The sequence below is a fragment of the Trematomus bernacchii genome, unplaced genomic scaffold (assembly GCF_902827165.1).
Source record: "Trematomus bernacchii unplaced genomic scaffold, fTreBer1.1, whole genome shotgun sequence".
Classification (NCBI taxonomy): Eukaryota; Metazoa; Chordata; class Actinopteri; order Perciformes; family Nototheniidae; genus Trematomus; species Trematomus bernacchii.
This window is the reverse complement of record NW_022988043.1, coordinates 4,944,791-4,972,319: the sequence shown is the minus strand read 5'-3', so window position 1 is coordinate 4,972,319 and position 27,529 is coordinate 4,944,791. Positions and strand designations below refer to the sequence as shown.

The following is a 27,529-nucleotide window of genomic DNA, read 5'->3' as shown; positions in this document are numbered from 1 at the left end:
TAAGTGGCCCATTTGCCATTTGTGTGTAAGCATGGGGTGCACTTTGGGTATTGTTTTCCTACATGTGTGCAGCCTGGGCCTCAGTGGCAGAAAGTGTGGTCCGCTATGGATTACAGCAGCTGGATACTGATACACTGATACTGTACTGCTAGGTCTTTAAACATCATTAGGAGGTGAGTCATACTAGTCTGTACATCTGATATGTAGAGGGCATATACACACTTGCACACAGACAAAACATTTAATCAGACATTTAGCTGGCCAGTTACTGTTACATCCAATGATGTGTTCAAACGCTCACAGCAGACGTGCATGTGTCCTCTATGTTTCTGACCCATCTTTCTCTAACCTCATTACATGACAGCGGTTTTTGGCACTGCTGTCTGTATCTCATAATCATACGTCCGCCCTGCACATATCGTCAAACTGTGGGAGGGAGAAATGTCAATGGGACCTCTGGCCTCATTCTTCAACTGTTAGTTTCACCCTGGTGCATTGTGCTGTCTTTGACTGGACTGTTTAAATGTCTCCTGATATCAGGGAACACAAACAAGCAGGACTGCCAGCCTGCTGTGGAGGATAAGGAATGAAGGGGAAACGGACGCCATTCTTCTCCTCGTTTGACGGGAATTGTGTTGGAACAAGCACCTGTCTCCCCCACAAACAATGACCACAGAGGTCGGGCAGAGAGAGAGACAGAGAGGGAGAAAGAAAGAAGTCTGAGACAGAGTGAGGAGAGAAAGAGGGCACCAGACAGTCAAGAAAAAGTGGATCAGTCCGTCTAAGTAATTCCCCTCCCTCTCCTTCATTTTCTTCTTTCCCTCCCACTCTTCTTCCTCTCTCTGGCCCATATTCAAACACATTAATCTGTGTAAATTGCATTCCAAAACAGGCGTATTTTACAAAGCCCCAGACTTACTGCTACACGGACCAGATAAACATCTGCATCATATCTGCATAAATGGTTTGCATTGATAATAAGGTGAAGCAGCTGCTAAGGCTATCCTGTTGGCCGTTCCTTCTCTCTCCTCCCCCCATCACCTTCATCTGTTCTCGGGACCAACTTGACACCCGTGTTTTTAAATAGACAAAGAGCAGCAGCATCTCTGTGTCCTTCAGACTCCTCCTTCAGATACCCTCTAAACATACAGAACAGAGGAATGCTGGGCATAGCACAATCCCACACCGACAACATGATAAGAGACTCAGAAAAAAACACTTTTTAACCTCAACTCATTGTCCTCTGCTATGACAGTCTGCCTGCTCTAACCATTTAAAAACTGCTTTCAAGTGTGTGCTATCTACCTCTCTGTCCTTCAGCTTCATGGCCAGAACCAGCTGGTTGCGATGGTTGGTCAGCGCTTCGCGGTAGTTTCCCTTGGAGAAGAATGCCGAGCCCAGATTGCCATGAGCGCGGCATTCCCCTGTTTGGTCACCTGAAGAGGGAAAACCAAAAGAGATGAAACCAAATAGCCAACAAAGCATTTTTACAGTACAGCCTACGAAATTACAGAGCAACTGGTGTTTGTTTCACATATTCCCACTGCCACTGTTGAACGGTGATGTGATGAACCACATCTATGCCACTGACATGCCACTGCACCCTTAAAAGGGAAAGTGGCCGTTAAAAGTTCTCCACAGTAGAGAGGCTTCCCTGACAGCTGGTAGTGTTGATCTCAATGCTCCAGAGGGTGAGAGGGGAAAGCCTTATTATTTCTGCTTGACAGAGAGGCCCCACAGACAGGGCCAAAGTAAAGCGCAAGTCTCTGCACTCCACCTGAGAACCACAGCTCCTTATCTCCAGCTGCTCTGCCCAGTCATGTGTCAAACTGTGTGGGGGTGAGAACAGTGGAGCCAGTCTGTGCTACTCTCTGTTGTTTTTTTTACTCCTAAATTACCTTAAGCTTTTATCCTCCTTAACTGTTATTCTCTCATACCTTATCTCCTGTACACCCACACAGCATCCCCATATATAGTTAGTAAGATCTATTATTAGGCAAAGTTTAGTTAGCTCAGATTTTGGTAGCAGTGGACTCAAATAGAGAAAAATAGAAAAGGGCAAAATATGAACTAATTTTGTTTATTCCTTATTCTTCACTTTGCTCTGTGATAGGATCAAATTCTGATCTGATGACAGTATCAGGATTAAAAGACAGGATTCATCCTGTTGAGAACAGCAATGTCTGTTGAAAATGACATTTTAACCATACTTTTGTCTGGTGTAAAGTGGTGGATTTGCTACTTTTCGGCTTTTATTTTTTTTTAAAGATTTATTGGGCCAGATTATATTATTGGAGAGTGACAGTTATGAAAGGGGGAGATAGAGTGAATGACGCGCAAAAAGGGAACAGGCCAGATTCGAACCAGTAGTAACCACTGAGCTTTACAGCGGCCAATGTGTTCTTTATCTCTGTACATTGCATAAAATTAGATTTGTCTACTGTTGGATGAATCAAGTAACTTTAAGAGGGTAATTTTGGCTCTGGGAATGTGTGTTCTGCACTTTTAAGAAAAAAAGAATCATCATTTGAAGCACTAATTTACATTTATAATCCTTATTTTCCAGTTCATGCCTCTTACCTAAGGTCTTGGCCACCTCCAGATCCTGCTGCATGTAGCCAGTGCTCTTCTCTGTGTTGCCCAGGGACCAGTGGGCGCTGCTGAGGGCGGAGAAGACGGAGCCGCGGAGCTTGAGGCTGCATGTGCCGATCTTCAAAGCGGCTTCCAGCACCACAACAGAGGCTGTGTGGTGGCTCGCTGTCAGCAGCTCCTGGCCAATCACAGACACCACCACAAAGGGACTTTTGTCCAGCTTCATCTTTTGCAGCTGCTGATAGGTGGGCTCCAGAGACTCTGCACAGGAAGGACATGAGTAAGACGGAGATGAGAAACAGGCCCCAGAAATTTGTGAAAACATAACCTTGTTCTGATGTGGTGACTGACAACAATATCTGACTTTTACCGTAGTCACTGTGTTACATGTTTATCTGAATTCTACTTTTCTTGAGTCGTTGTTGTGTTTTGCCTGGATAAGCGTACGCTGGAGTTTGGCTGAGTGGCGGCCTATACTGACAATTTGACATTGAAACAAGATATCAGGCATTTTCTGTTCCCTCCACTGGGGTAATCTGAGGCAATTTCCAACGACACTGTATACAAATTGCACAAGTTTAGATCATTGTGGGCAACTGTCTTTAGAAACCACAAATTCCATTCACTCTCTCCGTGACAGCTGATATGGTTGTTTGAGAGGAATACTGAGAGAGGGCTGAGTGGGTTTCGAGATCGAGTTTAAAGAGTGACGGGGAAACTAATGCAGCTAATGCTCAACAGTAGCTGCAGCAGAGGAATGCAGAGCAAAGGAGACACACAAGGTGACCTTTGAAGAGGCTGAAAATGCACACAATGACATAAATCAATGGTGGGCCACGCGGGATTTGGGATCCACAGCCCCTCCAGATTACAAAGCCCTCTGGCAGACACCAACATCGAACAACAGGAAGGGGGGCATGCCCAACTGTGTGCGAGTGTGTCTATTGATGCATTTGTGTGTCAGTTTATATTTGCATTCATGTACTGTAAAGTATAGGAGGGTATCTGGGGGATGCTTAATTCTCATGGCCCTGTATTTGCAAATATTTTGAGCAGGATTGCTACTAATTAGGTCAAAGCTCTTAAGAGAAAATGCATGTGTGTAGTCTAAAAAGCAGCATAAGGCACAAGCTTTCATAAACCACATCTTTCATTTGTTCAGAGAAACATTTAGGCAGAACAAGTGAATAAGCACAATAGTTAATAGAAACACGCACAGACTCTAAATCACCTAGACACAGAAACACACACACACACAATATGAGATGCTTCCTCACACAAGCACTCCAAAGCATAACTGATGATGCTCTTTCAAGAGCAATGCTTCTGTTCCAGCACTTGGCAGAATGTCGTGCTTACGGAGTCAGTGCGTGCATATAATATTCATTCATAGCTTGTAATTGCCTTCATAGTGACACCGAGAGCCGAGTCATAAATCAAAACACGGGGAGAATCCTTTTTTTAAAAGGTGTCATGGCTGCTGCATTTATAAGCAGGTTGTTATGACAACATCGGCTCGTGCTGTTTCACACACATAAACAGGCATGTACACACATACACACACACACCGGACACACAAGTCAAATGCTAAAGTGTTTACTGTATCAAGATATGAAGCAAGAATTACAACTTCACCTCATTGATATGCACACTGCTAACAGAAAGTCATAACAGAGTGTTTTTAAGCCTCATCTTTCTCCTCTTGCCTCTTTTCAGAGAGGCTTTTAAGCTTATGCTTTTGCAACCAGGACCACACCTCACTGTAATGACAGTATTCTCATATACGAAAATACCTGCAATATGTCAAAGAGTTTAAATCTCATGTAAATAAAAACACATTTGATGCACTCTCTCTCCTGTATTTGCTAGTGTTCCACAAACTACACTGAAAACGGGGATTGATAGTTTCCTAAAAAAGTTGGGCTATGAGGTTATGTATTTTTTTATAGTATTGGACTATGGAGCTTTATGGTACATGCCTTATTAGGTTTGGGCTACACAGACTCTGTTGTAAGAAGAATCAATTCATTGTACGTTTTGGTCTTTTTATTGGATCTGATGACCATTAAATAAATATGAGACATTATCCCCCTTATCCATAAGTAATAATGTCATAATTAAATGATCCATCAAATTCTCCCCTTTCATGTCGTCTCCAGGGGGGTTAAGTGTCGGAGAAAGTTAAATAACGGCCCATCTTGTGCTTATGTTTTAATAATCAAAAGCACTTTTGCTCAAAGGCTTCTCAGTAGGACAGATGCTAATGAACACAGGCACCAAATCCTCCAGTTTAAGGACAATGTTTTTAATGGGAAATGATCCAGCCAGGATCAATAACTGCCACGCTGGGAACCATCTCCTCTATGGTTTATCTGTAGGGATCTTTGAAAGAAAGAAAACCTTTTCAGTAAGCACATGTGGAAAACAATCCGATAATTAACGGCTAATGGACCCTTTGCAGTCTTTTTGGCCCAAAGCAGCTAAATGAGAGACAGAACTAGAGCAGGATGAATGGTAAAACTATTGCCCCTGTGATACCATGCATAATGAAACAAAGATTCCAATATATAGAACTGTGAGACGCTGATTTCCCACAGCTCATCCAATGATCCAGATGGACAATGCTAACGAATTGGGGATAATATCGCTGCAGGGGATTTTTGGAGGTGGCAGTCAGGGAGACAGATACAGTACAGTAAGAAAAGACTGCAGCAGTTTCCACCAGTGTGAGAGCCCCTTTGTTATGGGAGATACAGTTTGAATCGCATGAGAGCACAACAGCTGCTTGACTCTAAAATAATGAGAAGAAACCTTCATCTATGCAATCATGGAGTGGCAGTGTGTGTCTGGGTTGAATTGTATATGACACTCTAAGAATTGGGGCATTATACATATAATATATTAACCTTACTGTCGAAACAAGGCAAGCTTTGATGAATTGTTTCACACTGTGTCCTTGAAGAAATATGCCTTGATAAAGTTCTCTGAGGTTTATTATTTGTCCTTCTGATTTATTTATTTGGTATGTCTGTCTTCAGATGCATCCCTTTGCTCTGTGGCAGAAAATAAACAAAGGTGCTCTTCGTGGGACTGTAAACATCACAGTGTTTGGAGATGTTTTTCGGTAAGATAAATGACAGAGATAAGTGAACACTGCAATCACAGCTAGATACAATCAGTTCTTTCTTGGCAACATGGAGGCAACATTGAGTCTACACACATATGGGAATAATGTTGTGTTTGCAGAACTTCTACAGTATAAGAGATACAAGTGTAATTACAAATGGATTACACTTTTCTTTTAATGTAATTGCAATGTAGTTACAACCCATACCAAGAAGGTTAAAACCAGCGGAGTACAATGACTTTATGTAAATGGCCTTATAGCCATATTTTGGCTCAAGGTGTTAAAGGAAATGTTCTAAAAGCTTTGGCATTGGCATGGCAACTGTAATTCATTCGGTGGCTCAGCCAATCAAGCTGAATTCTGGGATGAGTATGTGGTCGACAAACACTGGCACTCCTCCTCCTTAAAGGAAAGAAAGCAATGCTCACCTACCTTTTACTTATCAGGGGACCTTGGCTGAGTAACACTGATTATCCTCCCTGTTTGCTGGCGTAACATTGATTATCGTCCCACTGTGCCAGGAGCCCCTGCGAGAGGATCATTGCTCTTAATCCTTTGACCTAGCTACCTCTCCTCGACACACCTTGGATTAGGTCCTCTGCTGGTTGCTTTGCACCGTGGGAAATAGGGTAAACAATTAAGAGATTAAATGGCTTGGGCTGAATGTTGGTCTTGCCCTACAGAGAGGACCCATTCTGGTCCATGATGCTCAGCTCTGGGCGTGCACCCAAACCCTTTTCTTGTTTTGGCTCCAGTGTCAGGATTATACACTCAATGCCGCTCAGATGGGCCCATTTTTCTTTATTCTGTTTTCCTTCTGCATTTGCACAAGAATATTATTTTCAATCAAAGGGAAACGGATTCCTCACCAAACAAAGCCCTTCAGAGCTGCTCATCTCATTGTTCAGTTCAGCAAATTTTGGATTATAAAACCAGACATTTTTCCCCAGATGCAGTTTTAGCACAGTGGTGAAGAGACGATGACAAAGCAAGACTGCAGGATGACTCGGTCTAATTTGGCAGCCGGTGCCATCCAGATCTGAAGAATATTACATTCTCTGCAGTGGTCATCTGAGCCAAAATTGTTGCCAGGTTTATTTTGAGGCTCATTAGGCTGGCCCATACTGATTACTCATGGACAATCAGGTCACTGCAGTCGGCTGATACAACAGATATTAATGTTAAACAGAAAGAACGCATTTTAGTTACAGTCTTGGCTTGAATGCACTACTTACAAATCCACTCAGCTTGAGGAAAAAGGCTTATACAGGGGCACACGCAGACAATAGCATTAGTGTTGGATGCTCATTAAGATAACGGGCTATCTGTGAGTGTGATCAGCCCGTCTGACAATAAGATGTGCGTCAGGCCTCAAATTCCCGAGGTAAGTACTTGACACTGACAGCCAGTCACAAAGACAGAAACACAGACAGATAGAGAGATGGCCTGTCTGCTGAAAGGGTACAAAACCTGACAGGTAAAGTCACCACAACAGGCTTATTGACTGACAGAGTGAGGATTATTTCAGAGACAGCAGAAAAAACAGGTGGAGATGGTGAAGCAGAGAGACAGTGACACCCAGACACACCGTAGATTTATCAAGAGAACTAGATAAAGCGTTGGAGGCGGCGCCCTGTTCATTTCTATGAAAGTTGTTCAGTGGTGCCTAAAGCTAAATGGCCTGACTCTTGAATAATGCAATCTTCCGCATTCATTGGGCCAATAGGGATGCGCACTTTCATTTTCCTTTTGCCCCGTCTCCAATCCGCTCCCTCACGTCAGCATCACGTCTGGTCTCAGGTCATTCAAATGACTCTGGAACTGTGGTTTAAAGCTTTAAGCACATTTAACAACACGTAGGACCTAGTGATTGAAAGAAAGGCTATTCAAGTGTCTGACTCGGTATTTGGTTTACCTCAAACTAAAATAAACGCAGATTCTCCAGTCATTTGGAAAAATAATTTTTGGGCCCAATGGCACGGAAGTTGTAGTGTCATCGTTTGGCCACTATGAAAGAAATGTGCTTCAATGCCGAGCGCACTACCTGGGGGCTTGAGACCATGGATGTTTAAAGCGAACTGGATAAAGCGCCTCCAATCTGCAGCTTCAAGGCAAATCTCGCGTAAATCAAAAGAATGGAGAGGGGAAATCTGGACTCTGGATTTGGCTTTAAGCACATCTTTTTATGACTTTAAGGATCTAACGATTACAATAAAAGGGAGGTACTCTACTTGGTAGTTGGTTAACCTAAAAAAATATATACTCAGTAAAAAACCCAGACATATTTTTAAGACAATTGATTGACACAGACATGAATTAAATCAGTTACAACTCACCTCGTAACGGCGACTTCATGGCGGCTTCTATCATGCCCACCAGCAGCTGCAGGCTCTTGGGGTCTTGGGCCAGCCCGGAGGCGAAGGCGGCCAGTGCGTCGGCATGGCGACCAAGGTACTGAAGGGCAACACCCTGTCGGAAGTATGCCTGTAGAGAGAGAAAGGTAAGAGTCATCAGCCTCCTGTCTAGTGCCACAGCATGCAGCTTTATACAAACACATTACCAGACACACTCATTTCACGCCATTTGCATTTTCTCCACATGAGTAGTTTTCTGAACATGGCACCTCTCTCCTTTGTATTCCATTAATAGAGCGATCACTGTTTTTTTGTATGTGTTAATTGGATTATATGTTTTTACATAAATGCAGATGTTGGCTGGCTGGCTGCCTTCTCTTTTGTTTTTCTCTTCGATATTGTTCTTTTTCGCTGTGGGAGTAAAGTGCAAAGCAGTAAAGAACTTGGTTTTCTCTTGGGCTGTGTGAGAAAGAAAGTAAAAAGAAAGGAAAGAAAAAGGAGATGAGAGAGAGCTACTTACTCAAGTCGGTTTGTAGCTCAATAAAAACAACACCCATAAATTCTTCAGATTATTCATTCCCTTTGTAAAAGTTGTAAAATAATAACACAACTGGCCGGAGTCTGTTTATGCCATATTTTTACATCAGATGTGTCATGTTTTGGAATGTGAAAAACTCTTCAAACAAACAGACAGAAATTAACTACATTTGTCATCCAGTCTGTTTTTCACAGAGCGGAGAGAGTCACATTGTTGCGAGTATAATAATTCAGCACAACTGAGATATAAACTGCATGCAAGTGCTGACATACTGTATCTTTCTGTGAGGGACTAAATTGTTTTGGAACATTCTTCAGATTGAAAACTAAAACAGACGCCGTCTCTGGGATCCAAAGCCCCATCAATAAGTGTGTTCTTTTTCCTTTGGACTCGGCAGAGAAAATAGATGTTTTATCCAAGCAAGTTTGTGACTCATGTTTTTGTGTCTGAAGCCTGATCAGAAAATAATCTTAGTGACTTGTTAAACCTGAGTCTGGTCCAGTTTTAAAAAAGCAGCAAAGAGAAATGGAACAAGATCCAACTCATAACTCACGATCCAAACCACTAAATCCCCCCCAGAGACACCAGACTCTCTCAGAATAGTCGTATCTGGGTTTGTGTGTCAGAAAAGCCTGATTTCAGCAGCCGAGAATAAGGGAGAATAAAGGACGAGAATGGTGTGTGGCAACGAAACAACAAAATATGTGTAACATTTAAAAAAGTGCCCTAACTTTTCAACTCAATGTTTTTTGTCGGTGTATAGCATGCAGTCCAGGCAGCTGTTTGGTCTACCTCTTCACTGAGCTGGCAGTCGCTCCACTCACAGTTCCAAAAGTGACACCAGGGCTAATTTGCTATTAGCATCTAAGAGGCCTTTTCATTAGTCTTCCCAAGCTTCTCTGTTAGCACAGCTCGGCAGTGAAAAAAGGCGGGGAGGATTAAAGAAAATGAGACATGACATTGAATTTATAGAGACCAGTAATTAATTTTTCTTCCGTCTGAGCCCCCCACTGACTACCAATCTCTCTCCAGACCTGCTGCCCCCCTCCTCATTTCTATCTCCCTTCCCTTGCATCACAACTCCATTGAAAATGACGAGGACAGAGATTAGATTCAAAGCATTAACCTTTGTTCTAACACTGTTATTATATAAGGGGAGTGCAGGCCAGGGTATCCGCTCAATATTAATTGCATCTAGTGGTAGTGGAGTTTGGGCAGGACGCACTGGCTGGAGTAGGGAGGCCCACAAACGTTTTGCCTGAGGGAACAAAAGACATTTAAAAGCACTTCTCCCTTTGATTAGATTTAGCCTACAATATGACTGCTCACCCAGTGATCTTTCTTCTATTCTTTTGAACAGCGTGCCCTGACTGAGAACACAAAGAGGAAAAGAGAGGAAAAAAATAAAAATAAGGCTTGCTTCCAACAAAAATGCCATCTCCTTTAATCCCTTTATTTTACCCTATATGCTGTCTTACATAAGGCTAAAAGAATAGACTGTGTGGAGTGCATTCAAATACTGCAAACACAAGCACAAGAATAAATGCATAAAAGAAAGAGGCACGGCAGAAATGACAGAATCAATGTGCCGTGAAGCCTTATAGGATTCTTTTTCTTCCATTAATCTCTTAGAGCCTTCAACACACATCATGTAGCTTCACAAAGCCATACACACTTAATCCAACAAGTCAATTCAACCAATGATTCCTATAAAACAGTGGGCTCATTATAGATGAATGCTAGCATAAGGAAGCACCAAATATGCAGATTTGCAGATATAACACCAAAAGGTTGGCTATGCTATTGGCATAAGGCATTGTGGGAGAGTAGAGAGCAAGATTGTACCCCTACACAACCTATTTTCTTAATTCACACTTAACAGGATCTTTTCTAAAAACACAGCAGCATTTGCTTGGAGCTGCTGCTTCAGTGATTAGCATAGCCTCTCTTAGCTAGGCAGAGAGAGAGATAGAGATACAGTGGAAGGAGGGGGGTGTGCATTACAGGAAAAATACAGGGCTCCACAAATTATCTTTACCCTATCAACAAGTTACATTACAATATGCTCCAAGTCGGTGATTATTCTCTTCGCAAAAAACTGATTTTAGCGAATGACTCAGTTCTCACAGGCTCTCCTGAAATGTGATGCATCTGTTAGCTATCTTGTAAAACATGACACCCACAAACTAAAACTTCAAAACAAATTGTTTTGCTTGAAATTCAATCCAGGGTAAATTATTGATCCTTCTTGCATTGCTGCCTCCTCTATTTAAAGCAGCAATGTGCTGATACCACAGAAGAGTGGATCGAGTGCGAAGGTTTGTCGTTGTCACCCGTGGGTAAAATCTGAGAGTGCTAGTGCACATGTGTGAGCAAAATCGAGAGGGAGAGAAAGAGAGAGGCTAGAAAACACATACGAATAAGAGAGAGGATAAAAGCTTTTTTTGTTTCTCGAACATTTAAATATTTCATGAATGCTTGTTTGATGTAGTTTTAAATATTCATGTTTTTATGCTTGAAGAGGGAAATGATGCAAAGAAGAAGTTATTCACACTGGTACATTGTGCTACACACTGCGGGGATCCAACATTCTCCACACACATGTGCACACACATGCTCATGCACAGTCTCATGCACAGTCGCATACACTCCCTTTTCTCTAACAACACACATACGATAATACATTGGGCGCTTTTCTTTCAGTGACAGCGCTGTGGTTCACAATAAGACCCAAAGTCCGAGCAGCTAAACAGAAAGTGACAAGATTAAGATTTGGAGTTTGGCGCAGGACCAGCTGTTAGATGCTCCTTTCCTGTTAGCAGATTAATGTCTCCACATATGTCCTTGCCTCCTTCTTAGGCTCCTCTTCAGTACCCTGTAGCCCCAGGGGTGTCCTCAACCCCCGGGGGCAAGTCTGCTGTTTGCACTTGTCTATCCTTGTTCTAGTTCTGGGGCTAACAGGCTTAGTGGAAGAATTAATTGAAAATATATTTTGAATAGCTGTGCTAAATGGATATAAACAACAGGAGTATGGTTTGGCATATGGCAAGGTAGATATACTGTTGGGCTATGTGCACACTCAAGATCCTGCCTGATACACAATCGAGTGTATTGAAAAGGTTTATTTTTATTTTTTGCAAGAAAAAAAAGAATAAATGCTGACAAAAATGAAAGGTCTTCCACAGATGTTGTGTCAACAGATTGTTTTATATATCCAAGAGCCTATAAATGTTTCCTACAGCTAAGTTCATTTAAGGGATAGTGGTGGTCTAATGGATAGTGAGGTGGGCTGAAGATCGGAAGGTTGTGAGTTCAAATCCCGCCAGGAACACCACCACTAGTGTGCCCTTGAGTAAGGCACTTAGTCCTTAGTTACTCCAGGGAGAATGTCCCTGTAATTGGTAATTGTAAGTCGCTTTGGATAAAAGCGTCAGCTAAATGAAATGTAATGTAAATTGCACCATGCGATGTGTAAAGTGCTTCCAAGTCAAAACGCATACTAAGACCTGCCTAATCTATTTGTTTACCCTATCCTGAATCTGTCATTTCTAGCAAGAAGTTAAATTGCCATGGTCATTTATAAAATCATTTGTATTAAGGGCACTGTAACCCGCCCATGTAGTCTGTGTATTTACAGACAGCTGGATCTGTTTCCTGCCACACTTTAAGAGTCGTACAATTTTAAACAAACAATCTCAAACGATTAATTCTCTCTAAACAAACAGCATAACTCCTTGCCCACATTTCAGGCTGCCTGTCGTTGAACTGTCTGCTCCAGCTGTGCTCCAGTAGCCCAAGGACTTGTAAGGCTTGCTGTGTCCTGATCGGTGATCAACAATAATAGAGATACTCTCAAATGCGGAAATCAATAGAAGCCGCGTAAACTCCGTTGAGATCGAGCCACACCCTTCGCTGCTGTGGTGTGATAGGGTACGCCTGCTGCAGATGGTTTCTGATCACCCACAGAGCAGTTGGTGCCAATGCGACAACTCTCAGCAGAAACCCCGCTGCCGACATAATGGAACCCAAATCAGACCATCAAATAGGGACAGCGGGCTGCAAACACTCTGCACACACACACAGACACAAATACAAACTGAAGAAAAATACATCAATAACCCTTCAAGAAAACCACCCATCCATCTCAAACAAAGCTGTATTACTTGAAATCAGCTTTCCACACAGGCAAGAACGCCGGGATCAGATTAACACTAATGGTGTGACAGGAACAAAGGGATTGCTGCCTTTCTTCCTCTGTTTCTTAGCTCTTTAACTATAGGTGCCGTTGTCGTGGTTTCCAATGTGACCCAGAAATGTCATGTGTCGGCCAGGGTTTCAGACGTGTGCCTCCGCCATCCCTTGCAAATCTCTGCCTCTGCACTTTCAAGGTGACACAGTCGATTCGCAGGGTACACAAAATGTCAACTGCTTAATTTAATATCCAAGGATAACTGTCGGCCATGACAAATTAGCTAGGAACACCTAGGAAAAAAAAGTGAAATGGAATGATTGCTGCTTTGGGCCTTCTGCCCTTCAACTTGACAAGCTGAAAGCCACAGTATAAAAGTACGTTTCTCAAGCCAAGGCAGGGAGTTGCTACCCATCTTCTGTTGCCTCTCTGAAGGCAGAGATCTCTTTCCCCCAGGACAGAAAAGGTCTGAGGTCGGTCCTCACAGAGGCTGTGGTGGGGGCATCACACCCCTCGCCTCGGGCCAGACATACACCTCTGGCCCCGGGGTCACTGGGATAGAATCATGACACAGCTGCCTGTCTATTACCTTCTCCCCAATCTAATAAGCCCAAACCCTACCAGCAACCACCCCTGACCTACATCGATCGTGAGTGTGTTTATCTGTGTGTATGTGTTGTGTCAGTGGAGAGAAAACAGTGACAGCCTCATTTTTCCTCACACAGAATGAGCGATTTCTGCATTAATCCAGCCAATCGATGAAAAATGGTGCATTTTCAGGATTTTGCTATGTCCAATATGCTGACCTGGATGGCTTTTGTGGAGCCCCCCTGGACAAGATTTGATGTTAACAGCATACTCCACATCCACGTAGCAAGTCAAATGGAAGCACGTTACAACCTGCATGTAGGTATACTAATAATAAAATATTAATGATGCATTGATGTATACCTCCCTAAGGGCGTTGTAGACTCTGGTGATTGCTGGTCCATCAGAAGCCCTTAATTAGCCCATTAGATTAGATGGCTTTAATGAGAGCAAATTAAACAGATCTTTCTTTGTGGAGCCGGCAATTAAAGGGTAAATGTTTTATTATTCAGTGAGTGGTGACAATAAGACCCAGGTAAAATCCAGAATGCCTGGTAGAGACTTCAGCGTGAGAGACATTTTAGTACTCTCTCGTGGCTGCGAGGGATCGATTAGCCGGCTCACATCAAACTGGCAACCAGCGTCGGACTTCAGATTCGAAAAGGTCATAGTCAGGTATGTGGAATCAATGCTGAGCACTCTGTATTCACTGTGTCTTGTATTATCTCGCTGGGGGGATGGTTTAACGCTTTCTAAAAACAATAACTACAAGACAAAGAGAAGCTTCAATAAAGAAGGTCATGGTTTGGGATCTGGGAAGTGTCATGGCGTGCACATCCATTGTGACAGTTGAAGTGAAATGGAAGGGAAAAAGTGATATTTCTCATTTATCACAAACAGATGAAACAGCACAATAGAAGCAAGATGTGGGGTCGTGCAGAGACATGCTGTCACAATACACTGTTTGGCAAAGGGAATTCAATTTTCTTTCCGCTACGTGCATGTCCACCATAACTGAGGGTTTTCACAAAAGAAACAGACCAATGGAAAGTGATAAACCAAGAGATAAAATGGCAATATGCCTGTAGCTAACTCCAAGCATGTTAATTCCAATGTAAGAAAAAAACATGTCACACTGTTCCTCTATGATTTATAGCCTGATTTGTCACATGGATGCAGCTAGCATACTTGTATTCTCATTAGCATCTTAAGAGTCTTGAGTTGTGAGGCTGAGAGGGTCAGGGTGCTAAACAGATTTCCGCACCCCTCTCCACTAGATCCTTGGCTCGCCTCTGCCTGAGTTTTGCGCACGAAACCGACAGCCACAGGGGCTGACTCTCAATTAAAGTAGGCATTAATTACTTAAAGGAGCTTTAATCAATCAAGGCCAGATGGTGAACCTGAAAAAAGAGAGCAAACTCTACACTGTAGAAGTGCTTTCCTTCCTGACGAGACAAGAGGTGGCCATAAAAGGCTTTATCACAATATACCTACAAGGCTTACATTTTTCTTTCTTTTTTTGATACCAAAAAGTGTTATCAATTATGGAGCACCAATTTCTGCGGATAATTGACACAACAGACCTTCCTATCAATCATCAGAACATTGAAAACAAATCACAATAACTACCACTTCCTTTTGTTATTTGAAGGTACTGATTATGCAAAGCCAATTGAATGAGCAGCCCTGACCATATGTGTCCCTGATGTGTTTAGCCCTACAGTGCCGACAGAAAGGGCTACTTGGCCCCAGTGCTGTACTCTCCTTGCCTGAGGCACCACATCCTCCATCTTCATTTGTACTCCCTTAATTGGCTTTGACAGTGAACTCAAGCATGGCTGAAAAATACCCTCCTTTTAGTAAACACTGGCTGAGAGACACATGTTCTCAACATGGGGAAACCAGGCATCTCCATTAGCCATTAGGATGGGTAGTCATGTCCAACTGACCCTCTCACATCGTCTCTTCAGAGCGTGACACTCTGAGCTTCACTTCTCAAACGTTGCTGCCATCTGATGTATTGAATTTCTAGTGAGAGGCAGAGGCCCCTGTAAAACAAAATGCAACATCTTTTCACAAACTATGTACTTAGCCTTTACAAAGTGAGAGCTGTTCAGAGTGGTGTGTAACATTGGCTGCCAAGGGAAAGAAGTATTTGAGAGCCTGAGGTGTTTTCTGGGATTGGTTATCATTGCCTGCTGAGTTTGGAGATCCCAAAAAGAGCCAAGGTCCACCAAATCATTACTTTCCTCACACAGTACACACAGCCCCTTGCCAGTGTCAGCACTTGTGTTGGGATCATTAGGTTGCTCTGGTCTTGGTGGGAAGTTGCTTCATCAAACAAGAGTCAGCAGCACAGGCCGCCTGGCAGAGTGGCTTCTCTCGAGCTGCCCTGCTATACTTCAAAAGACTCACAGTGGGCCTTTATGGAGAGCTGTAATGAAAGGCATGGCATGATACCCTTCTGCTTTTGATTCTGCTAGTAAGGAGTCATACATGTGCAATATGTGCTATATGTGCAATAATATATGTCGTTAATAACTGTGTAATTTATAACTGGCTGCTAATCCTTAGAACCGTTACAAGGTGTGTTTTCTTTTCCATTTTGTATCTTGTAAATTGTGTAACTTGCTGCAGTTAAATACCATCATACTATGTGCAATATGTGCTATATGTGCAATCTATAAATTATATACATATGCCATTAATAACTGTGTAATATATACCTGGCTGCTAAATCCTAAGAACTGTTACAGGATTTGTATTTTGGAAAGTATTTTTCTTTCACTTTTCTTTTTTATATTATATTTTTATTATATCATAACTTAGTACTTTTTTTCTTAACATAGGTAACATTAAGCTGTCTGTGGCTCTTTCCTGCTGTAACGATGCACATTTCCCCTCTGTGGGACTAATAAAGGTATTCTGATTCTGATTCTGACATGATTGAGTAAAAGTTCAATCTCAAATAAGGCCTGAGAAGACTGGAGAGAGAAGGGGGCAGGATGAGGAAACACAATAATGATGTAACCCAAAGGGTTAGCATAATCTTAAAGTTAGGAAGAGTTGGGAAGACAGAGGATGAGGTCGAGAAAGAAAGCTATAGTTAGCATATGAAGGACAAATAGAGATGCCTCTTGGTATTCCTTCCTAGTTCACTATCTATGTCTGCTGCCTTCCAGGCTATCAGAGCTCTTTATTGTGTATGACCTGTTTCTCCTTCCCATTTCCCAGTGCAATAGCGGCATCATTATACTGGGCTGTTGTGGCTGCAGCGCCACTGCTTTGCCATGCTTGTGCACACGGAGATCTCCCCAGCGATTACCAGATAAATGCACTTGAATTCACAACACATGCGGCAGGGGTTTATATATAGACTTGCTAATTCCCCCTCGTCCACACTGCGATATGAACTCCATGCTGCACCAATTTAAGTGTGTGATGAGTCCCACACGGACAGGCTCCTCTACTTATCATATATATGACATGGTCCAGCACATCGCTGGCAAAGGACAAATATGAGAAGCTGTAAAAAAGGACCATTATGAGTGGATCAGTGTGGATTTGTCATTATTAATGAAGATAGTGGTTCCGGGCTGCTTTCCTACTGAGAATTATCTGGCATGTAGTTGAGCTTAACAGTATTTTCATTTTCACAGGAATTATTACACCCACAGAGGAAAGAAAATATGCACTGCAGCCGCACATTTCAACAAGCACAAAGCTGGTAATGCACATTATAGCAACAACAACTACTTACTATTTTAGACTGAAATTCTGACAGTCAACTCCCATAACAGGGCTAATTGGCACACTTCTACGGAGGGGACGTGTCTGCTTCTGATAACACTGACTGATAGTCCTGTTACTCATCTGCACAGTCTCTGTATTACAGTAGCTCATTAAACAGCAAGTTCTCTTGGTGTTCTTTGGCCATCACCATGCATCACTAATAGCGTCCGCCTGCTAATCATGTTAGCTGTATTTCCCTGGCTTTGATATCTATGTCTATGCACGCTGCGCAACTCGATGGCCTGTCCAGTAATTCCATGAAGTGAACAGGTTTACGTACCACCTGTGGACACTTAATATGTTCAACAAAAAGTAAATGTGTTAGTCAAAAGTCCTCTGGCAACTGGTCTTAATGTAGAAGTAATCCACCGCCGGTAAACACACAGGCAAACACACACATACACACACACACAGCAAGCCAAATAAAAACACTTGCACACAGCTATGAGTCATACTGTCGGTGCCAACAATCAATGGGGCTCACCGCATCCAGCTGGCTATAGTAGCGGAATGTATTAATTTTCTCATTTAGATACAAATATATACTACAAATAGATTAATGGTGTTTGATCAGCTTGGCAGAGCGATGCCAATTAGTATGCATTGATGGAAAGAGGCTTGATGCTAGAGTTTTATATATGCTGCATTAAAGCATAAGGCAGCGAATAAACCAGGTACAATTAGATCACATGACCACTTATCTCACAGCTATATTGAAAACCACTATGGGTCCAAAGGAAGGGATTGCATCACAAGGAAAGAAGCTGGAGATATAGAGGAAGGTGAGAAAGAAGGGGAGAGTGAAGCCATGGAAGCAAGGAGAGCAAGAGCGTATCAAATGTAAGCTATGGTTAGCTTAGGACCAGGAAGAGGTGAAAGTGGCCCTCATTTCATACAACACAGAGTTTGACAATTCCTGGTGACAGCACATCGCACCGAGACGGGGAAAAGATTGATCCGGACAAGCAGGACTCTGTTTGCTTTGTAAAAAAGTAATTAATCACTGTGGCCACGGAGGAATGGTTGAGTGTTAGCCGTTCTGCTGAGTGTGTTTGCACGTCTGTGTGGGTAGCCATATGTGGATTTACGCGTGTCCCAGCATACATTTCTGCACACATGTCCAAAAAAAGCAGAGAAAAGGATGGAGAGGTGTGGTAAGGAGAACTTTCTGGAAAAAGGAAAGGAAAAAAAACATGCAGATGGAGGTTAGAGGGAGAGAAGGGGAGGAACATGTGCACACTGCAGCCATTTATTCACATGCATGCACTCAAGAGGACCAGTAGTGCAATCCATCATAAGAGTCCTATCCACACCCACTGAGCAGATAACTACAGTAAAGGGGAACTGTGGATAAAGAAGGTAGGAAAGGTGGAAAATAAGGATGAATTCTCCTTGCTTCACCTTCACTTTGCTCCGAGTAAAATAAGGCCGCTACATTTTTAGCTGCAAGTACCGTACTTCTCGTTAATATGAAATAAACCACATTCCCTTGGTTTCATCATGGCCAGTCTTTCCCTCCCTTGAACTAATTTAGCCTATTTTCTTCCTCTGAAAATAAACTGAAGTGTTTCAGGGGCGTCCTTAAACTGATTTCACATACATCACATTTTAATCGCTCATAAGAACAGATTCTAATTAAAAGACAAATCTAAAAGTGGTCTTGTTTTTTTCACATTAGACACTGTAGGTCACTTTACTCTGTCATACTGTACACTTACACTCCTGTGTATACTGACTTTAATTCCTCATGAATTACCTTGTTACCCTTCTCCTGCTGGACTGTTACAATAGGCGGAAATGATTGCCTGTTTAATTGTGCAAATGGTTGTGCTTGCTGCAAACATAAGAGCTTAGAGAAAAAGCTCAACTGAAATCCCGCTGTGAATACTGTCCCATGCGCACAACTACACACACACACACTCACACACACACACACTGTCCTGGGGCTCTCTATGCTATGTTCCACACTCCCTCCTCCCCAGCCTCAACACTGCAGTGATAAAAGCAGCAGGAGCCCACAGACACAGAGACACAACCCTGATCAATAAGAGTACACACACATACACACAAATACACAAAACGCAGACACATTCACAGGGGAGTCCAGTGATCCTGCAGTAGCTGGGGGTCTTAGGGTAATGGGCGTCACCGGGAGATGGGAAAATTGGATGTGAAATCGTGTGTGGAGTAGAGAAGAAAAAAGAAAGAAGGGTAGGGCATGAGAATACTACGGGTGTTCTCCAGTGTCATATTTCTATCCCTAAGCCACAGAGCTACAAGGGCAGCAGCTGCAGCAGAGAAATGGCCACGCGTTGAGAAAGCACTCATTGAAGTGTTGGCTGTGCAGCCGCAGGCCTAGACACTAATAGAAACAGAAGCCAGGGACCCTTCTATGTCAGAGCCTCGGCTGAGCAGAATACTAAGTTGTCCTCTCGCGCTAATGATTACCCCGAGCAAGGTGCAGGTCCGCAACACCACTTTGCAAATGAACATCAGCAAACCAGCAAATTCAAATTAGAACATTGTCCGGACCTGCCGGCCTACTCACAGTTCTGCGGTGCGATACCTAGAGGACACCATTTGGCTAATAAGAGGAATTATTCTGTGACTCAAACTAAATACTGAGGGCTGTGTATCTCCCCACACTGCACTACTCGTCTCTCCGTATAAATGCAACAGTTTATCTGAGAGCAAACCAGTGGGGAGGGGGGGTTTTAGGAATAGAAGTGGCGTGATAAATGGGAAAAAGGCAGTGACCCCCCCCCCCCCCCCTGATGTAGCTAAGGTGTATGAATTACCTATCTGGCTTCCCAGGGAGTGATGACCCCAGTGCTGGAAGCCAACCCCACTGCCATCATTTACTGAGCCACTAGCCCCTGTTTGAGACCCTGCAATAACTTACACACGCACACACACAGACCCTCTAAAGCATTTAAGTAGGACTCATAACTTATCATTAGATGGCCCTGTGTATGAGTGATGTTCTATTACTTAACTACAATACAGATATTGAAGCATATTATATCATGCTTACTGGGCTAATTATAAACCATGAGCAAAGGGTATCACACAGTTTCATTTTATTCTGTTTATCTGCCGTTTGTGAGCACATATTATTGTTTATATGTCAGCAGCACACAACAAAAGCACACAGATGTACTTTTTGCAAAACATGTTACTGCTCCTTGTGCTGGAAAAAATGATACAACATATTTCCTAACTATCTCCTACTATCATTTATCATGTTGTGCCGTTAAGATAACATCCTGCACTAAACCATCTTCTTGTGCTACTCTATGAATAAACTTCCTAATATCAGTGAGTGTTGGCTCATTATGTTGGCCTATCACGCTGGGCTTCTTTTAAAGTGTTTTCTCTCTTGGGTAAAAAGGGAGAAAAAAGTCCATCGCTACTATGCATTTTCAGTGCTGCTAGATTAGCATCCAGTTTTAGACCTTTTTTCTGCAGCATTTTTCCCAAGAGCTTGTGGAGATGAAGAGAGCTTTGGAGTGTTCAGAGAGAATTTCATTCAACCTGTAGTGCTTCATGTTCCCCCAATGGGGTTTCCTTTCCTCTGTCCCCCAATGGTTTCCTCTGTCAGGGGTCTGAAAGCCAAACAACCCTGAGGAGAGGGCCAGGGAAACCACTCATCAACTGTACAAACATGGTAAGCACAGACATGGTGGAGCGGTGGGCTGTTTACAAGCCTAACTAAGCAGATAGATCACTCTTAGAGAGGGCCTCTGAAGAGGTCAAACGAAGGTAAGTTAATAACATGTAGAGAATATAGCAGATACAATTAGATGCTGGCACTTTAGGTTCTTAGAGTTGAAGATAAATGTAAGCTTGGGACCACAGGTTAACCATGCTTAAATGAACATTTGGCTAACTACGAGCTTTTGTGTCATTTTTACTCAGGAAAAGATTAAAGCAAATACTTCAAGGATGGGTAAAGAAAACTCAAACTCACCATGGTAGAAGCAAAAACGTATTTCATTGCTCTGTCTATGTTTGTGTGTTGCATCTAAATGTGTCAGTGAGCTTGTGTCCGCTTTTATCACCTTGTCTCTTATTAAACCCGTGCCAGGAGACACCAGAGTAATTACTCCCTCCCTCACAACACCTTTTGGACTTTGGGCCAGATTCAATACGCTGTTTCAAATGTCACAAACCTAAGCTGGCAATTAAACACCACTCTCCCTCAGTGACTGTCTTAATGGGCTTCCAATACAACTGAAATAAAAACTGCAGGATATTCTCATATCACATTACAAAAAAGGTTATTGTGTTTTAACTGAGGGTAATTGATATGTTACTTGTAGAGTTTCTTAAGTTATTAAACTCAATCAAAGCGACAGGATGTCTTTGTACTGTATCAATGATTTTGAACACATTAGTTAGCCTATTATATTTTGATTGGCACTAGCTATAATACACTTTTAATTGCTGCAATAATGCATTAGGTTTTGTTTTAAATGTGTTATGCATTTCCTTTCATGTAGCAATGCTGTCCAGTAAAGTCTATACATTCCACAATGTATTATAATTTTTTTAAAACTTGTTGGAAATGTAAACTATTTCATAATATGACCAAATATTTTATAAATAATTTTATCAAGGAAAAAAATGTTGTAGTTTAAGCAACTTCAATGTGTCATTATATCAGTTAGGACGACAGTGCTTATCATTTGCATCCCTACTTTCCATATTCTGTTTTTGTCATCAGATCAGGTACATTAGGTGATAATTGCCTACAACAAATCAAAGCAAAAGGTCAGGGAGCAGTTTCACTTAATGTAAACACAAGCCAGGTCAAAGGTAGACACCACTCCCCTGTCAAGGCTCATTCAGTGAGACCGAGTCACGCACTGTTTTCTATCGGTTCTGTTCACCCTGATGTCAATCTGCAATGCGTAAAGCCCAATTAATAGACCAATATCTATGCATGCGTGTCACAATGGCAGCCGCCTTGCCCCCTCCTTCTTCCTGGGCAAGGCTACAACGGGTGCTCAGTGTTTATGTCACCTCTTAATTGCATTATTTCCCCCATGGTAGAGGTATGACTTTGTGCAGACGCCCCGAGGAAGAAAAAGAAGGTCAGGCTGCCAATTTGGAGCTGGCAGGTCGAGAGTAGCGGCAGCACTTAGTTTCGCTTGAGAAGAGAATGGAGGGCTGCTGCTCATCTATGGAAAGCAGGACAAACAAAAGAGATAAGTGAAGGGGAAAGGAAGACAAATCCCCTTCCTCTCTTTGCTGTCTTCAGGCTCTGGGAGAGTGACACCAGGCTTACAGAGAAGTCCCAGGTTCCACTGCTACCTGTGATTGAGCAGGGACAACACGGAACAGGAGGGAAGGATTTCGAGAAGGACATTTTTAATGTCCCGTGCCACTGAGAATGTGCGAAGCAAAAACAAGAACATCCCCAATATCAATTTACACTAAATGTTTGTCAAAGAGGTGTGCCCATGTTGCTCAAAAATATTAGCACAATTAAGCTAAATGACTACTTATAAATCCAATTCCTTCTCCATCCAGCCATCCCTGACAAAAAAGCCCCTGAGTTTATAGAACATGACTGGGGAAGACCTAGACCTTTCAAAGACTTTCAGAAGCACTTAAAGAACAAACAGTAAAGCTGAAGTCAACCATGAAGGCACCTTATAATAAAATGTCATGTAGCCCTGAGGCACTTTGATCCGCCCCTGGAGATAAATGGATTTCGCAAATCTGGTGCCGCTCAATATGGTGATGCTCGGCAACCCTATATAGAATGTTAGCGGGGAAAATACAAGGGCAAATGCAGGTTTTAAAAAATAATAAAATAAAGAATATGAACTCAAGACACTGGCCCTCATTGTTCACAGGGAAAAATGTTGCTACATTCATAAAGGAGTCCGCTGCAAGCAAGAGAAAGACAGTGCTTACACTGCCTAAATAACAAACGGCTTTTCAGCAAAGTTAAGAAATGTGTGCCCCAGTTGCTACTATTTCTTCTCTGAGTCGAACAGATATGGTTTGACAAAGAGCCACGGAACCCTGGACTTTTCATTTCTGAATAATTTCCATTAAACCATCTCAATGTGGCAGCCGGGGAGGTGAAGGGAGGGAGAAGGAGAAAGAGAAAGAGAGTGAGAATGTAAGGATAAGGTGCAAAGGTAGTTATGAGGCACCCGGTTTAGGACTGCATACACACAAAAGAGATCATAAGATTAGAGCCAACAGTATATCTTTCACCACTGCACTCTGTTTGAGCCCCACCGAACGTACTGTAGTGCCAAAAAAAAATCTAAAAAAAGAAGTAAAATAATAATAAATCAGTTCCAGTGAAACTACATTTTGCAACATTAAAAGAAAAAAGGCGCCTATCTCTTTGACCAGGCCTCTCTGGCAGGGGTGACTCGCACACAGAAGCACCATGGATATTTAAAAAAGCCGGCAGGATAATCTCACCAGATCCCCATATTTGCATTCCAGTGTGTCTGGGTCAAACTGTCAGTCTGTCTCTCGCTCTCGCTGTCTGTGGGTCACAATCCAGAGTGTCACTGCACTGAGTCAGGGGGACATGGCAGCTCTGGTCAGGAGTTCATCATGGGTCAAATACTGGGTCCCACCCAAGGGGACGGCAGCTATTGTTTATGGAAAGGGGTCTTTTCTAAAGGCAGTCAGCCATGAAGGTCTTATTAATGCAAATATATCTGCATTACACAGGGCAGGGGTGGAGGACTAATTGCCTACTGATACGATTAAACCATCATATTTCTTCTCTCTGGGTGTACAGCGATACATCATGTTCAGGAGAGAAGGAGGGTGAAGCATGGAAGAGAGAGGAGGCAGGTGGAAGGGTGAGGAGGTAAGGTCACCCATCAAAAACACACCCATCACTCCAGTGATGACCCATCTGACCTGGATAACGCCCCCCCTCCCATCCTCCACCACCACATACACACACACAGTCACGGTTACACAACAGCAGATGCTGCCACACAGTTCCCGCAGCTGTCTCTGCACTTCAGTCATAAACCAACATTCACTGCATCCAGACAAAGAAAAGTGAGTGGTTTCTGACACCGTGGTCAATTACAGAGGTATATTTATCACAGCCTCCGGACAGACCTCAAACAGAAAGGATAAATTCAAGTGCTACACCACAACTACTATCTCCAAGCAGCAGATGTGAATATGGCTATAACAGGCTGTTCATCCTCAAATGGCAGCGTCCCTCGTCTGCCCATGACCCAAGCCACTCTCGTGACCGAGTGCAGCATAGGACACGGCCATTACTGTGAATCAACCTAAACACTTGGCTTTCAACTGGGCTGAAAACTGGAGGAGCCTTTGAACATCATGCGGCATGCTGAAAGAGAGCCTCAGAGCTAGCCCTGGGGAACCTGAGCCTTGGCCTTACTCTCTCATGTTTTTCAATACAAAACCATTGACACAAATGAAAAGAAAATACATTTGAGGGAAGAAAAAGGACGTAGCGGTTAAAGGGGCAGGAGATTTCAATGCCCCGAGGGAACCTACAGAAGACATCTGAGGTAATTTCTCCACAAATATAAAAGTTATTAAAACAAAATGAATAAATGCCTTTTCCTGCCCGGCTCTCTTGAGGTCTCCCTCCTCCTGTGCAGCATTTCTTTCCTTTTGGGAGTGAATCCCTTTCAGAAGTACTCGTTTTTGATGATGCTGACTCTTCTTGGTCTCTGAGGAGCAATTACAGCTGCCCTGTCAAATACCACAACGCTCCAAAGGACCAGTTCACCGCCTGAGGGGCCCTCTCATACCCCTTGAAACCCCAATTTCAACCCTTGTGAAAGCACAGTGCACACCCACTCCTCTACTCTAATGAACACAGACCAAGACAAGACCAGCACAATAATGAAAATAGCATCTTAGTCAACAGTGGGATCCAACGCTATATGGCAAACCCCTATACTGTAGGCACAGCTTTCAAAGACAACCTCCATCCATTTTTAACTCCCTGGTGAACACATCCTTATTAGTGGTGGGGGAATCCAATTCTGTTCCCAATGCAGACCTTGAGCCCACCCACATCTGAGAAAGAGCTTGCCCTCAGTGATGACTCTATTCTATCAGCCTCATGGCCGGGAGGTGAGAGAGAGCGACAGGGTGGACGGGGGGGGGTATCTAAATGCTCCTCATCATCACCTCTGCGTCTGTTTTTTGTAAGTGCGATCATCTTGAGGTCCCTGAGCCTTAATTAATCACCTCCTGAGGTCAGAGTGGTGCAACAGCAAAGGGTCCCCACTCAGCCCACCTAAATCCACAGCTCCCCGAAGGAGGTGAGAGGTGCCAAATGTAAAGCACACTCCCTATGCTAATGACAGAGTAAGCAGGTGGCAGGCTTCCAGTCCTGTACCCTCTGCCAATTAGATGCACCCACAGTAAGGATAGCAATGTATTACTCATTGCATGAATATCCCATCTCCTCTGCTGCATGTCGTTAGGTGTGATTGACATGTGGGCCCTCCCATGCCTATAGCTTAGAGTTTGTGTTACAGGCTGCTTTATAATAACACATAGCTGCTGTATAGCATCCTTCCAGAGGCGATATCGTCATACTCTTGCAGCACTGCAGTCATGGAGCTAATTATCAGGGCTGAAGAAAGACCAGGCTGGGTAATGTAAATGTCAGTAGTATGAGAAAGAGGCTCTGAGCTCACATCAGAATTGCTTTGAATCTTGCTCTAGTGATCAAAGGCTTTCAGACAGAGCAGAGCAGCAGAGAGCCAGGCACAGTTAAATGAAGGCTTGATTATTTCCTACATTGAGAGAGCTAAAACATTTATACCCCTGTCATATAATATAAATACTTTTTGTCCATTTTCAGCAGCTTTTAAGACTCCACCCCGAATTTGGGGTCTTAAGATAAGATAAATCAGCATGTCATCTACTATAAAATACACAAAAAGGAACCCTTTGCTGTTATTATTCTCTTTCTCTACAAAGGAATGAATCCTGATGAATGTTTAATAGCAAGCTAAACCCATTCTTAAATGGCGACCTAATGCTTTTTTAATTGCACGCTATTCAATTCACTCACCATGCCCCTGTACTTTAGTGTTTCTGGCCTTGGCAAAGCAGCTCCACACAGCAACATGTAGCAAGTTGAAACACACGCTGCGGCAGACCCTCCTCCCACCATGATGGAGAACCCATGTGTCGGTTTTCTGTTTCTGTTTTCGGGATTATCCGGGAGAATCTACAGGCCAAGAGTAGATTTATAAAGTGTGCATGTGGGGGGTGAGTAAATGTAGCGCCTGTGCTGTGCGTTTCAATCAGATTGAGCGGGTGCAAGCGCAGCACATTATTCTCCGCCTGCTCTGCATAGCGCTGTGCTAGGCTATGTCCTCCTGCTGTATTAGTGTGATGTATGACCCAAACGCTGTGCTGCGCCACACCACACCGCACACACTCCAACCACACTGCTCCAAACACCCTCTGCGGCTTTTTCATTCCACCTGTCAAACAGTTATTCATCTCTCCCTCTCTCAGTCCCTCACACTAGCTTTATCTTTTTACCCACCCTTACATCTCTCTGCCTTATTGTATCCATCACTTTACTTTCCGTCTTCTTGAGCAGGGCTACAGCTTAGTTTTCCTCAAAAAAAGAACACAATATTGCAGCTTACTATACATGCATCAATGTACGATATTCTGGCTGCGTCAATGCCAGAAAAGACTTTAGATGCATAGCATGAATAACTGTTAGAAGTGAAGTGAATGGCAGAGAAGTGCAATTCAAAAAGGATCAAAGCACCAAGAGGTGTTTGTCACATGTGTCCACTGAGCAGGGCTGCTCTGACAGCGAGTGATGACTCTTTCCATCAGTGGCACTGGAGTGTATGACAAGCAGTCAAAGAAATAGTAGAGAAAGTGCCTCTTAAACTCCACAAAGTAACAGTGTATCTGAATAACACAACTTGGCAGTTTAATGCTTCTGCGCTCAAGAGAACTGCTTGCGATGAGGAGACGGGAACGCAGTGCAAAGGTTAGAAATTTAATCTGAGAAAGACAATTACCGTCACTTATTGCGTCTATTGTGAAGCCGGCCTGTTTTTATCAGTGACGCAAATTCATCTCAATGGTATTTACAGAGGACCAGGAGGACGGTGCTGCGGGAGATAGAAACAGAGAAAAGGCTGTCAAACCAATTCCCAGCAACCCCTGCTTCCCTTCATTATCTATGGCTGTTGGCTACAGAAATACTTAATTAGGTGGCTGGTTGTGTGCTATTGCTTTGTGTGCTTCCTTTGTTCTTTATATGTATATATGCGTTATCATTATGACACAGAGACATGAGAGGTGATGACTGCTTTTATACTTTG

The 27,529-nt window shown here is 43.0% G+C and overlaps 1 protein-coding gene across 5 annotated transcripts in view; it reads right to left on the bottom strand.

Annotated features, from left to right (window-relative positions):
- The window catches only part of LOC117472635 (tetratricopeptide repeat protein 28-like), a 172,419-nt gene that overhangs the window by 58,416 nt on the left and 86,474 nt on the right, over positions 1-27,529 (bottom strand). For all 5 annotated transcript variants that reach the window (XM_034117935.1, XM_034117936.1, XM_034117938.1 and 2 more), the window contains 3 exons: positions 8,056-8,203; positions 2,581-2,853; positions 1,306-1,436 (listed from right to left, as the gene is read on the bottom strand). In XM_034117935.1, the coding sequence (XP_033973826.1) occupies positions 1,306-1,436; positions 2,581-2,853; positions 8,056-8,203 (552 nt within the window). The remainder of the gene's footprint in view (positions 1-1,305; positions 1,437-2,580; positions 2,854-8,055; positions 8,204-27,529) is intronic.